General features: G+C 36.9%; 1 protein-coding gene across 1 annotated transcript; it reads right to left on the reverse strand.

Moving 5' to 3' along the window:
- Positions 1 to 9,086: 9,086 nt before the first annotated feature.
- Positions 9,087 to 13,457, reverse strand: cdo1 (cysteine dioxygenase, type I). Its single transcript, XM_079250965.1, has 5 exons — positions 13,240 to 13,457; positions 12,232 to 12,309; positions 11,614 to 11,771; positions 10,960 to 11,129; positions 9,087 to 10,017 (listed from the first exon to the last, which is right to left on the reverse strand). The coding sequence occupies exons 1-5, from the start codon at positions 13,407 to 13,409 to the stop codon at positions 9,988 to 9,990; spliced, it is 606 nt and encodes a 201-aa protein (XP_079107091.1). The 5' UTR covers positions 13,410 to 13,457; the 3' UTR covers positions 9,087 to 9,987.

Below are 13,457 nucleotides of genomic sequence, written 5' to 3' on the forward strand. Positions count from 1 at the left end.
AGACTCTACTTTGCACTTTTAAGTCTCAGCTTTCTCAGTACAAAGCAGGAGTAACCAGAAGGGAACAACTTGAAATCATAATTTATGATCTCTACCTGCTGCTCCACAGAAAAGGAGACATCCGAAGCAACCTGAGTTCAGAAACATGTCTATGTGGAGAAACAAAGGGAGAGAAGATGTGTTTGAGATGCGGAGAGAAAAACAAAACAAAACACACAAAATCAGACACATCTCTAATTATTTCAGGAAGTTGTTGCGAGTACAAGTGGCCTTCTGTTTGAAGAAAAAAGTGATATCTCCGAGGTCAATATGTAGCCTGTGGAGGCTGCATAGAAGTTAATTGCACAAGCTTTTGTCAACAGGATACTAGGACAATGGGTATTCACATTTTATAGGCAGAATGGGCTGATTAAAATGGGAAATTCAGTTGCCATTTTGAATGGACAGAAAGAAAGAAAAGTAGTATCAGGCAGCAACAAGTACTGCACTGTGTGGACAATGGGTCATACTGAAAGAAGAAACTGGTCTTCCTGTATTGCAGAGAGGGAGGGTCGGCAAGTGAAAGTATTGTGGCTTGAAGCTGCAATGGTCCCAAGTTACTGGAAGGGGTCATCAATTTCTGTTAAACCTGTTTTGTTTGATGACAGATACCAATAAAAGAATGTGGACACCATAACACAAACTTCTGTGTTGAAGTTTACAAAACTTCAACACAGAAGGTATTTTCGGGATGAAGAGTCCTTTTTTTTTTTCTTTCTTTCTTTTTTATTTTAGGAGGGGGGGCACAGCGTTATAATAGGAAGCAGATTTCTATTATTCACGATGTCAGAATGACAGAAATAACAGAGCATATTTTAGTTGAGTTATTTTGGTAAGTATTATGATAATTTACTAGAAGACATCATGTCTTTCATCACACACCCTCAATTTTATGAAGCCAAGCTAAGCAAAGCAAAGACAGAATCTCTGCAGTATTGTGCAAGTAAAAATCTGTTTTCTTCAATTAGAAAAATACAGTAACTAATAAAACATAATGACTATATGAAGTATCCTCAATTTTTTCTGATAACTTGTTGGCAAAAAAATGCATTTCTTTTGTAATTGTTTTCCAGGTCTCTCACCCCTGTAGATAATTTGCATGGAAAATTATGCTTTGTTTTATTTTATTTTTTTTATTTAAAAGATCATAGAACCTCATAATAGTGCACCTTTTCCTATAATCCAGATGACTTGTAGAGAAGTTACACCAAGGGTGAAAGTGGGTTGTCACTTGACAACCAGCTGATAAACAAACGTGATCGCACACATTACCAGAGATACATAAAACCAAAACATCCAGCAAAAAGGTCAGTACCCACATTCTGCAAATTTGACAGACGCATAATGAAACCAAAAGATCCAGAACACAATTTCTTATAATCCAGATGACTTGCAGAGAAGCTACAGCAAGAATGAATGTGGGGTGTCACCTGAAAACCAGCTGATAAACAAATGACAACGATTCAGTAGACTGACACATTGATGAACAGTGACATATAATGAAACCAAAAGATCCAGAAGACATGACACACAAAATGGATCAGCGCCAACAGTGCATCTTTAAGCTAATCCTGTAAGACACGGAGTGTAGAACATGAGCTCTGAATGTTTTAACGATTGACTTGTCGTGACAAACATTCAACGCAGGTTATGATGCAGAATGGCTGCAAGTATGCATACCTCTCAGTTACCACAGCACAGTAGTTTCTTGTTTATTTACATAAACATCTTAACCTGTGCTCCTTAAATCTTTGAATGTAGGTGTCTGTCAGAACAGTTGGTGTCAAGTCTAAAAGTTGAACCAGCTTGACATGAAAACTTTATGGAAAAACATCAAAACTAAACTGGCCATTGAATACACATTGTTTCTTGCCCACATTTAAGGGAATGATTTAAGCTCTGCACAAAAGTAAGAACATTTCAAAAAGCAAAGTCTTTTCTCCTTTAGGATTCAGGCTGGAAAAACATTCCCCATTCCTACCACATCTTACTCTGCAGAGCAATAACCACCACGTTAGTCATTTTGGTATTAATATAGTTTATATAAACCAATTTTCAGATGCTAGTTTGTTGAGAACTTTTCGTTCACCTCACTTTGAACTCAGGTAAAATGTCAGCAAAAAGTCAGCATGCGTTGTTGGTTACAGAACACACTACAATGCCAAGCAGTCCCCACGAGTTGCAGTTTTTATTAAAACCAAATGCTTTTTAAAATAAATAAGAACATATATACTGATCTTTTTTATGAGAAAAATGCTAAAGATCTCTGCAGAAGCCGATGACTTTGGTTGTTTAGGCATTCTGCAATAGTGTTCATGTGGAGCATGCTTTCTACCGTGTATATATTTCTCTTTTATTTTCATTACCTCTGCCATAAAGGTGGCGGACACAGTATCTTTTGCTGACATTTATTTGCCTGTTTGTCAGTCTGTCTGCAAATTTATGCAAAAAATAACAACAACAACAAAAAAAAAAAACAGATTGATTTTTTAATGAGAATGAGTCTTGGTCTAACTTAGACTCCATTACATTTTGGGAGTATTTTTGCAGAAAACTCCATAATAAATGGTAATAGTGTTTGGCCATAAAACTACAGGAGAAGTTCCCATCAGGTTTTACATTTTTATCAAAGTTAGGTCAGGATCTTGGCAAAATTCTGGATACTACAATCCAGAACAGGAAAAATGACTGGATTTTGGCATTTTCATCACCATTGCAAGAGAACAAATTAAGATAAAAACACACAACAAACGTCATAATATAGCCAAGACAATGTGGATTCATTATTAATACATCCTAGAATCTGATGGTGTTTACACATGAAATAAATGTAGGACTACGATATAAGGTGGAAATCACAATACAAGCTGAAATGGGCTGCTTGGCTGAGATCTGTGCTATCTGAGTGCTTTTCTAGTTTTTGACTAAACTATTTGTTACAAAAGAATAAAGCTGTAATTCATATAAACAAAAAGGGACTAGATCATATTATACTGTGACTTTTGTAAAAACATCATGTTGTAATGTAATAAGTTTTATTGTAAAAAAAAAAAAAAAACCCACAAAACTTATAAAGTTATAATGCAATTGGTTTTGTTGTGAAATGTGGAATATATTGTATACCGCATTCATCTTTAAATGAAGAAACTGTGCGAGAAGCAGATGTTGGGATGAAGTTGATGTTGAGATTGTGATGGTGTTATTTGGAGGATACTGTGATAAACCAGACAGGACGACGTCTTTGTGTTGGATACTTAATTCTCCCAATCCTAGTGGTGCATTTTGCTTATATAATTTTAATTTTAGTTTTCTGAAGACAGCAAGACCATAAGTAAGTGGTACATGTTAACCAAAAGCAGCACACATACCCAGACACACAGCACCATCTGACTTCACACACGCAGGCATGTGATGTGTCACCAGCGTTGGAAGTAATGTTTTACAAAGTCATGTGTTACAGTAATGATATTAATTTTTGGGTGACGAAGTAAAGTAACTCATTACACTTAAAATATCAGTAACAGAATTACCATATTGAAGGAATGCACATTCCTACAGAAGGTTTTGAAACTCAATGGAATTTTCATCCTACCGAAATTATTTTATTTGACTTTACAGATCAGTGGAATTGAAACTTCTCTGTCTGTTGTATCAGCCGATCACTTTGATCAATCAGCAGTTTTGCAAAATCATTCTGCTATCTGAAAATGCTGATTATTATACTGCATAACAAATAATTTCCTTCATTGCACTCAGTAAAAACCTACACCTGAGACCTGCTGGAAGTTTAATCTGAAGGGGGGGTGCGGTTCTTCCAGGACAGCATTAACAGATCTAATTTGCACGAGAAAACATCCTTGATGAGCCGCGGTGAACTTCAGCCTCATGAACATTTTCATAGTTTCTATGAGCATCTATCAGCTCAGCATGACCTCATCATAGCTTCCTTTGTCCTGTATGTGGATTTTACAGTGAGGCATGTTTCCTCCTGCAGAATGCATGTGTCTGCACGGTGTATGCCCCGTATATCTACATGGTAAATTAAGAAATGGGAAAGTAATAAGTAGTTATACTTGAATAAAGTAATCTCATTACAATGTACAGAAGTAACGATAATTAGATTTTTCTGGGTAAGGACTCCTACACTGTATTTTGCTCATAACTGACCCATATTTCTTTGTAGAGCAATAAAGCAGAACGGAACAATTAATCCTTGGCATGAAATGTTTCTGCTTGACAAGAATAATTTCCATAAAATGTATTTTGTGCCAGTATTTCTACGTCACAACATCTCACACACAGTACTTTGTGTTTCATGTTCTAACAACAAAACTTCAAGCGTAAAGTAATTCATGTCACTTTTTTTTACTATAAAACATGTCGTCACAACATAAGGTCCCAATTTTTTTTAAATTTGGGTGACAAAGCTACGCATCAATAATGTGTACATCTACTAAAGAGAAAACAATCTCTGAAACATCCATACATTCTCCTCCACTTATTTAGGGTTGGGCAGCAGGGGCAGGTGCCTCAGCCCAGACTTCCCTCTCCATGGCCACATATTCCAAGTTATCTGGAACTGAAGTACTCCCAGGACAGCCTAGAGACCGAATTCCTCCAGCTTGTCCTGGGTCTTCCCTGGGGTCACCTCCCAGTGGGACGTGCCCAGAGCACCTCACCAGGTGGCTTCCTATCCAGAAGCCCAAGCCAACACCTTATCTGAGATGCGACTCTACTCTGAGCTCCTCACCGAGCTTCTCATCTTATCTCTTAGGGAGTTCCTGGCCACCCTACGGAAAAAACCCACGTCAGTTGAATGTTTTCATGATCCTGTTATTTCAATGACAGTTTGCAGGCATAGCTTAGGTAGTACCATAGATATGTATATTCCCAACAGTATATTAAGAGCTTCACCTTTTGCCTCAGCTCCTTCACTCACCACTATTGACGCTGCTCTGATCTGCCTGTCAAGCTCCTGCTCCATCCTTCCCTCACTCACTAATAAAACTCAGAGATACTTGAAGTCATCCACTTGGGATAGGACCCCATTCCTGACCTGAAGAGGACACTACCTTTTTCTTGGAATGAAATCTACTACATCATAACACGATATATTTCATCTTTTTTTACAATCAATCATGTTATTATTCGGATGACAGGTCCATGCTTACTTAACAGATCGATTTAGCAAAAAAAGAAAAAAAAAAGAGCACTCAGATAGCACAGACCTATACCAAGCAGCTCATTTTCACACATACTGTGATTCCCACAACATGTTCTAGTCCGGTATTCATTTTCCATGACAGCCCTAGCTTCCGTACAGATCAGAGACCAGTTGCCATCAGTGTTGTGAAGAATGCTTGCCTCTGTGAACGGCTGGAATCAGTGACAACCACTCAAAAGACTTCAATTCAAAGTCTTTATTTTTTTTTCAGGGGTAAATATTTGACCAGAGGATCACCAGACTGTTGTGGAGCAGCCTCGCCTCCACCAGCAGCCGTCGCCAATGAGCCAAATGGCCCCATTTATACCTTCCTCTGGATTGGGCCAAACCACCTTCCACCCAACAGAGGTGCTTCCCATACAACAAACTACATTCTAATACATGCTAAAACTCCCTAAATGATAATTATAAATATTTTTTTTTTTAAAAAACCTACCCACAGATACTAATTTACATAACTAAACCTACAACCATTTCCCCAACCTAAAACCCAAGTGCCCTTGCCCAAGCCCCACCCATCTGCCCCCAGGCCCTTGGGGAAACACCCGCCCGACAAACCAGGAAGAGGACACCAGCCAGGTGAGCTAAAGGCCATTACCATCTACCACATCTGCACATTTACACACACCTGCTATTAATCATCAATTCTTTTCCTCCACAGCTATCTGCAAGACAAATTACATCAGTAAATATTAACAAACACCTGCATGACTCCACGAATATCCACTGCAAAAAAACATGTGAACAAAGTGCAAATGTGCCCAAACCACAAAACCCAAACGTTCCACCATTATTTACTTTAAATTTTTATTATTTTTCTTTTATTACTTAAAACACTTTAGGTAACGGGCAACTGCTTCGTCAATGTATATTTTAAAATAACCAAATAAATCACTGAAGTCAAACAATCAGAAAGTAGTTTTAATAAATTAAGTATTTGTTGTGTATATGTATTTTGCAAAATGAAGGTATTATGTAAGAAACTGTTAAATGAAAGCAAAAACTCTATGAGTGCTTTTCCTACCTTTCTGACTTGGATGCCAATTAACTACTGTACTTGTTGTGTCATGTAGATCTTGTCAGTGCATGAATGAGATGACATGTTAATACCATGCCGTGCAATATTTGAGAACTCTATTAGCGATGGGAATAGTGGCATTAAAGTAAACAGCCTTATGTTTTTTTCACTAACTTTTTAATTACTCTTTCCATTGTCACTGAAATTAGGTACAGTTAAGCTGTCATCATCTGACATTGTGTTTTTACACACAGAAGCAACCATATTGCCTGAGCCCTAAGTGATGATGATGACTGACTGACGAGAAATCAAATGTCTTAAAGTCAGTGGGTGCAGCTGAACACACACACCCACAGCCACACACACAAATGACCGAGAGGTGCACGTGGCAACAGTGAGTCCAGAGAAAACAAAGGAAAAGTTTTTTTTACCAACGTCACAGACTTGTGTTTTCACACAGAGATAAAATGACAAGAATTTAATGAAAATGTTGATGAAAATGACCAGAAAAAAAAAAAAAAAAAAGTTGGCTACAAGCAGTTAGAATCATGTGATGCTCTCCAGGGGAGGAGGTGAAGCCAACATCCAGGCAGCCTGAGATTAGTGTAGATGCTTTTTTCTTAGTAATTTATTCCATTAAGTTTCCTTTACATTCATCTCATATTCCTTTTTAAAATGAATAAATCAAATCAAATCAAATCAAAGATACTTGATTCATCCCCGAGGGGAAATTCAGAGTTCAAGCCAGCTCGTCAATGAGTATGCAGATTCATTTGAAGTTCTGTTAAAGGAACATACTTAAATATTTTAAAAAGTATTGTAATAATTACGTTCCACAATAATTATTTTATAATGCTGTAACACTGTTTGTAACTCGGGAGATGTAACTAGTAACCATTAATTAGTTTACCTTTTTTTTTTAAGTAATGTTCCAGACACTGGTGTTTACACTTTTATAAGATTATTTCTTTTGTGGAATGCTTCTCCACCAACAATGCTTTCACAAGGAGTGTTACTGTTTTATTTACTGTAACATTGTTCACTATGGGGACTAATATATGGAAATGAACATTATTGCAGCTCTTTACGGAGACAATTTTTTTTTTTTTTTTTTTTTTTTTTTTGCTTAATTTGTGTATTTTTAATGGTAGTGTTAGGTCTCATTATAGTTGACCATCGCCACTGTTGAGAGGTTTCTAAATGTTGTAGTGCAGACATTAATACATTTGTTTAAATATCACAGTTTTTAGTGGATGCAGTGGTATTTACATATATGTGCAAGCCCAATGGTTTTGTATTTAAAATAGCTTTTAATGACTTAATACTAAACATTGACTCTAAACAGTTGTTAACTGATGAGTATATCATCTAAAAATGGCCAGAGGTGGCAATTCCTGGCCCAGAAAGTAACAATTCTGTCCTGCAGCTGTTCCGACCAGTCAACAAAAAAGCTGAATTTAATGAGCAGAGTTTATTTGCCAGGTAAACGAGCCTGTCAGTGAAAACATCTGTTCTAAATCTATAGGTAGATCCAAAAACATGGCAGGACTTCTACTTTCTGGACCAAGAATTTCCAACTGCTGTTGTAATGACAGTTTGTTGTCTGAGGAAGGTAAGTGAAGTGGATGGAATCTCACTCGGTCTGGCATTCAGTGATCATGGCTTCTTGTTGGTCCAATCAACACTGTTGCTTCTTTATTGCATAACTCTGAGTATTTGCTGTTCCGAGGTTGAGCCGGTGCAGAGAAACTGTGGAAACTTTGACAAACTCACTTCTCAAATTCACTTTCAGAAGGGAGTTTGCTTTCAGCAGAGGCAGCTGATGAAGAAATGTGGTTTCACTAAACTGTTGATTTTATTACTTGAAGTATAAACCATCTCTAATGCTTTTAATCTTTCATGTAAAGCACTTTGAATTGTCTTATACATAAAAAGTGCTATACAAGTAAACTTGCCTTGCCTATAAATATAAAAATCATCAGTGTAACTGTCACCGAAATGGTAGGTGAATTAGACTGCGAAACCCCAAAATTACTTTGAAGATGACTTTGTGTTTGCATGTGTGTTTCATGTGTCCAGTTTCATCCTAATGCATGCAAATTCTTTTAAAAAATGTTAATAATAAAGACACAGTTAGAAACCATTTAAGATCAGACATTCTTCTGAATTTAGTGTAAAAGAAAAAATCATTCTATGATGTAACTTTAAAACTAAAATTCCCACCGCAGAAACACATCTGACGCAGAAGACAATGTAGGATGTCAGCATAACAAGTCAGCTGTACAGGCAAATTGATCTTTGCACATACGCACTCTTTGATTGCACCTTATATCTCTAATTCAGTCACTAATTCATTCACACTATGGCACTAATAAAACCCTTTTTTCCTGCCAAAGACCTGTTGACTGTCTACTGATGCTGATGTTTATCATTTATTCAGTTATCAGTGTACTCTTAATGTAATCTATTTATTGCTCAAGGTAATGGGCAGTCAATAGTTCCCTCAAACCCAAAAAACAGATTAAAGGGCATGCTGGAACATAGGTACCTGCCAGACCAGTGTCAGATGCAGCTTATCTCTACATAAAAGTTTGAACCATGAGTCCAGTATTTTACATTTAAAGTGGTTCAGTAACTTCTTTATTTTAAGTAAAGATTTTTCTTTATATTTAAATGATTTTGCATTTCTCCCCTAAAATTATGTGAATTAATCACAAGTTTTCAAAACCATGCAAAACATGAGTAGTGAAGACAACACAGAGGGATGTTTTGTAAACTGTAAATGTTTAATGGTCTACGATTACAGCAAGATTTGTGACTGCATTACAGAAGTCATGTAATTGACAGAGGTGTGAGATTTTATAGACTATGTTACTACAATCAACAGATGTCAAAATCCTGAGAAAATAGATCTTATCTTTACGTATAATCCTCTAGTAAACAAAATATTACATCTAATCCTCTCTTTATATGAACACACGCAAGAGTTTCCAAATTTAAAAAAGGAAGGCTTCTGTGAGCAGGTATACCTGCAAATAAATTACCAGCAGTGAACTTTCAGAAACAACACAACTCTAAAGCTTTGCATATCGTCTTCAGAATGCAAACAGAACAAACATTTGTACTTTACACAGTACAAATATAACATTTATTGAACCATTTCAAAACAAGCATTTAGACATTTTAAAATGGTTAAAACTAACAGTAAATACAGCAAAAAAAAAAAAAAAAAAAAAAATCAGTTGACAGCAAAACTATTCATTGCAGAAATATTTTTCTTCTCTTAAAATACATGAGATCCTCAATAACAACAATATCTCCTCTTATTAAAACGCTAATGCTCTATTTTTTGTCTATAGGCCATAACCTTACAAAAGTATGGTTACACAGGTTGTGGACAGACCGGAATGTTGTTATTGGAAAAAAAAAGGTCTCCTCAGGCCCAGCAAACAAAAGGCAGATTCAATCCGTGTCCGAGCCTATTCATGCGTTCCTCCTGTGCTCATCAGTATTTGCCAAGCTTACAGTAAGCAGCGATAAAGCCATTCTAATTAGTGGGTTGTACTTTTGAACCTGTACATTTATGATTTTAAAGAGGGTTGCTTAGTCATAATAAGCCCAACTTTTTGTCTCCCCAGCAGTTTTTCTTTGATTAATTGCCTATTATGTAAATATCTTCATCAGCTGCAGCCTCCATTGGTGATTTCTAGTTGTTCTCTTGTGAAACAGTGGTCTCCTGGAGAAAGAGTGACAAACAGAGGAAGACTGAATGTAGGATCTTTACTCATTTAATCACATCCCCTTAAGTTAAGTCTGAAATTCAAACAGGATTGTTAGCATTGAGTGTCTATGTGATCCAAAATCCCACTCAGACTACAGAAGCTGTTCAGAACTTTGCGCATATATCAGGTTAAGTTCATTGTGTGCTTACACTCATGTGCTTATCTTATCTTTTGGTGTTGCAATATAGTGGACTAAAACAATTTCTGGTCAAGGTATGCTTATCCAACTTATGGATTTCTGATAAGATTGCTGTTATTGACAGGATGGCTGAAATAGGCAGACATCCTGACCAGCATATTTTTGTGTGATTCTCATGTAACTCTAACGTTTTTGCTCAATTACAGGATATTTTAAGTTTAAGGTTCGATTTTAGTTTTAAAGAATTAAACTGGGTGTATTTGCTTCCCTCTTGACTGCTAAAACAGCAGTTTTATTATTACATAAGTTGAAGGAAACTTCTTCAAAGAATGCTGTTTTAACAGCTTACATGCGTAGCTGAATGGCAGAAGCAGGAAACAATAAAAACCTCCCACCTCCTGCCCAGACAGCATTTTGAAGGGGTGGCAAAGTCTTAATTTATTAACTGTTTGCAGGGTTCCTGCCTGTGGAAATGCTCGGCAATTTCCAAAAAATGTCTACACAGTAAAGCATTTACTCATAATTTGTTGCACAAATTATATATAGACTGAACACATATGCATTTTTATGAGTATGAAGTTAGGATTCGAGGAATAAATTAGAAGGTATAATTTCTGTTAATCTGTTTTTTTCTCAAATTAGTTGATTTTGGTTGTCTTAGAATAAATATGCATAATTGCCAAAAAAAAGGTGTGTCAAAACCTTTGAATGATGCATCAAAAGTTTAGAAATTTTTAAATAAGAAAATGTCTCTTACAAATGGTGTTCTTTCGCCGTATTTGCTCCAGAATGTCATGCTGACCCTGTTCTTGTGGCCTGTCCTCTGGTCAAAGGTCTGGCAGGTGTCGAATGGGGGGCTGTACAGATGCAAACTCACAGCGCCTTCCGTGTGACTGACATTCTCTACACGATGCAGGCCGATGGAGTCTGAAATATTCACACACATACACACAAACAAAAAGACATTAAAATCTATGTTATGTTGGTGAAAAAGTTTAAAATGATGCTCACAAAATATAACTGGGAGCGCAGTAACCAGCAGGAGAGCAAACATCACAGAAGTGAAATGTTTGCTTCTGCAGCCATTTTGGAGAAGAGACCTAAATAACATTCATTGTACTGTCACAACTCGTTGTGAATTCCTGTTGGGCCAATTTAGCATGACATAACTGGAAAGGCTGGAAACTGGAGTGTTACTCTGCCCAAGGATTTAGCAGTTTTGCACACAGTCCTAACTAATGCCAAACATGTCTGACTTTCACAAACATGTTACTTCAACATATGTCAGATGGGACCGGATCATACTTGTTCATGTAGCTCTCATCTCAGCTGTATAACATTGTGAGCATCATACTATGTCAAGATCTTTAGATAAGCGATAACAAAGAAAAGAAACAGTCTGGCTTCTTACCATTGATGTAAGCAACCTTGTTTTCCTGGAGAATTCTTTGTGATTTAATGATCATTTCTCCCTGTGAGGCGTTCTCAGGCCACTCAAACAGAGACTCTTTCAACTGTCCCTGCAACAGCTTCATGAAGCAGTGGGAGTCTGTGTGGTCATGGATGCTACTGCAAAGTGTTAAAAGTACAGAAAAGAATACAGCATCAGAATATGTTATCACTAGCTTTGACCTTACATTTATAAAAGGGAACATGGAGCAGTTTTTTTTGTATTGTAAAAAGTTGGCTATCATAAGAGAAATAATGCTGTGCAATGGTGCAGCAGTGGGGTGGTTTAACTATTTCTGGCTTGATAACAATGTGGCACAAGCGATAAATATCATTAAATAATGAGGATTTACATAACCCCAGTGTAAGGAAATGCAGTCTTGGACTTTCATATCTTTATGAACAAATAATAATTACCAGAGCAGTGACCTGGGTATGTGGCCTTTGGCATTTAAGTTAAGAACACAGCTAACATTGAAGGTGGATGTGGTTTAAATCAATATGTTTAAAGCTGTGACACAGTATTAATACAGAATAATGAAATAAAATAAAAAAATGTTTGTACTTATGTTTAACTCACCTGCCATGTCCTTCACCCCAACAGAGAATTATAAGGTTGAACTTTCCATTACCACTGTCAACCAGGTTCCTTGTGTACCTGATAAAAAGAAAAAAGTAAAAAAAACAAAAGGTTAAATTAACATGACTCAGCATGTTGAGAACTGGTCCACGATGTATTAAAACATGACAGATTAATCAGCTTTAAATAAGTGTAGATACGGGTGGGAAAAAGTGTGACATTAAACAAAACTATACATCAAAATATTTCAAACCTTGACCAACTTAAATATGAGGCTTTAGCAGTATTTAAATATGTTTTGTGTGTTAAAATAATCATTTGATTTGAATGGTTCTATTTTATAAAAGTGCTCTGAAATATTAGTGCGTCACTTGTACTACAGCCCACTGACGCACGCACAGATTGTTCAGCGGTCATTGACACTATCAAAGTTTCCACGTAGGCTACATCCCACCCAAAAAAAACTGTTTTGTGGTCGATCTTTTATGAAGGTTTTCTGCACGAGTTGCCTCTGCCAACTCCGAGCCGCAGCTCCGTCAGCCATCGATCTGCGCTGCGGCCGCTTGGTGTGTCTCCATCCGCGGTGTTGATTGGGTGTCACACTCACCCACCCTCCATTGACTCAATGCTAATCAAAACACTGCTGCAGGAGCAGCCAGATTGTACGCAAACAAGTTCTCATTGTGACAAGGAATACACTATTCCTCTTTTCTTTTTTAATATGATAAACCACCGCAGATAAGTGATGCATTTTCCTCCCCATTCAAACAGAAAAAGTCTTCACAGCTTTCTCGAGATGGAGACAAGTTTCCATTTAAATGAAGTCGTATGAAATAAGTTTAACTTTTGTCTCGAGAACAAAATGATGCTTGGAGAATTAAAAAAAAAAAAAAAAAAAAAAAAAAAAAAGGAAAAACAAAATAGCAGTGTGCATTTTGAGCCAAGACTAAAGCATAATAAATGTGTAATATGCTACCTTAAAATAAATTGGAAAAAATAAAAAATTACCTGTACGGATCAAACTTGGCAAACTTCGCCCATTCGAGAGGATTGCTCTCATAGGCTTCCATCACAGCTTGAACCTCCTCAACATTGATGCTGTCACTCTCGAAGATCTTATGGAGTGCTTGGATGAGCTCATCAAGAGTTTCGGGCTTGATCACCTCGGTGTGCGCCATCTCAGTGCAGCTGCGGAGGATGAGGAGGAGAGAGGCTTATTCTTCTCT

This window comes from Telmatherina bonti, assembly GCF_933228915.1.
Source record: "Telmatherina bonti genome assembly, chromosome: 13".
In the NCBI taxonomy this organism is placed as follows: domain Eukaryota; kingdom Metazoa; phylum Chordata; class Actinopteri; order Atheriniformes; family Telmatherinidae; genus Telmatherina; species Telmatherina bonti.

Excerpts from the sequence above, each read along its gene's own strand:
- cdo1 (XM_079250965.1), bottom strand. The coding sequence starts at position 13,409 with ATGGCGCACACCGAGGTGATCAAGCCCGAAACTCTTGATGAGCTCATC. Across the intron at positions 11,772-12,231 it reads TGGGGTGAAGGACATGGCAG|TAGCATCCATGACCACACAG; the intron begins GTGAGTTAAACA and ends AACACTTTGCAG. Across the intron at positions 11,130-11,613 it reads CAAGGTTGCTTACATCAATG|ACTCCATCGGCCTGCATCGT; the intron begins GTAAGAAGCCAG and ends TGAATATTTCAG.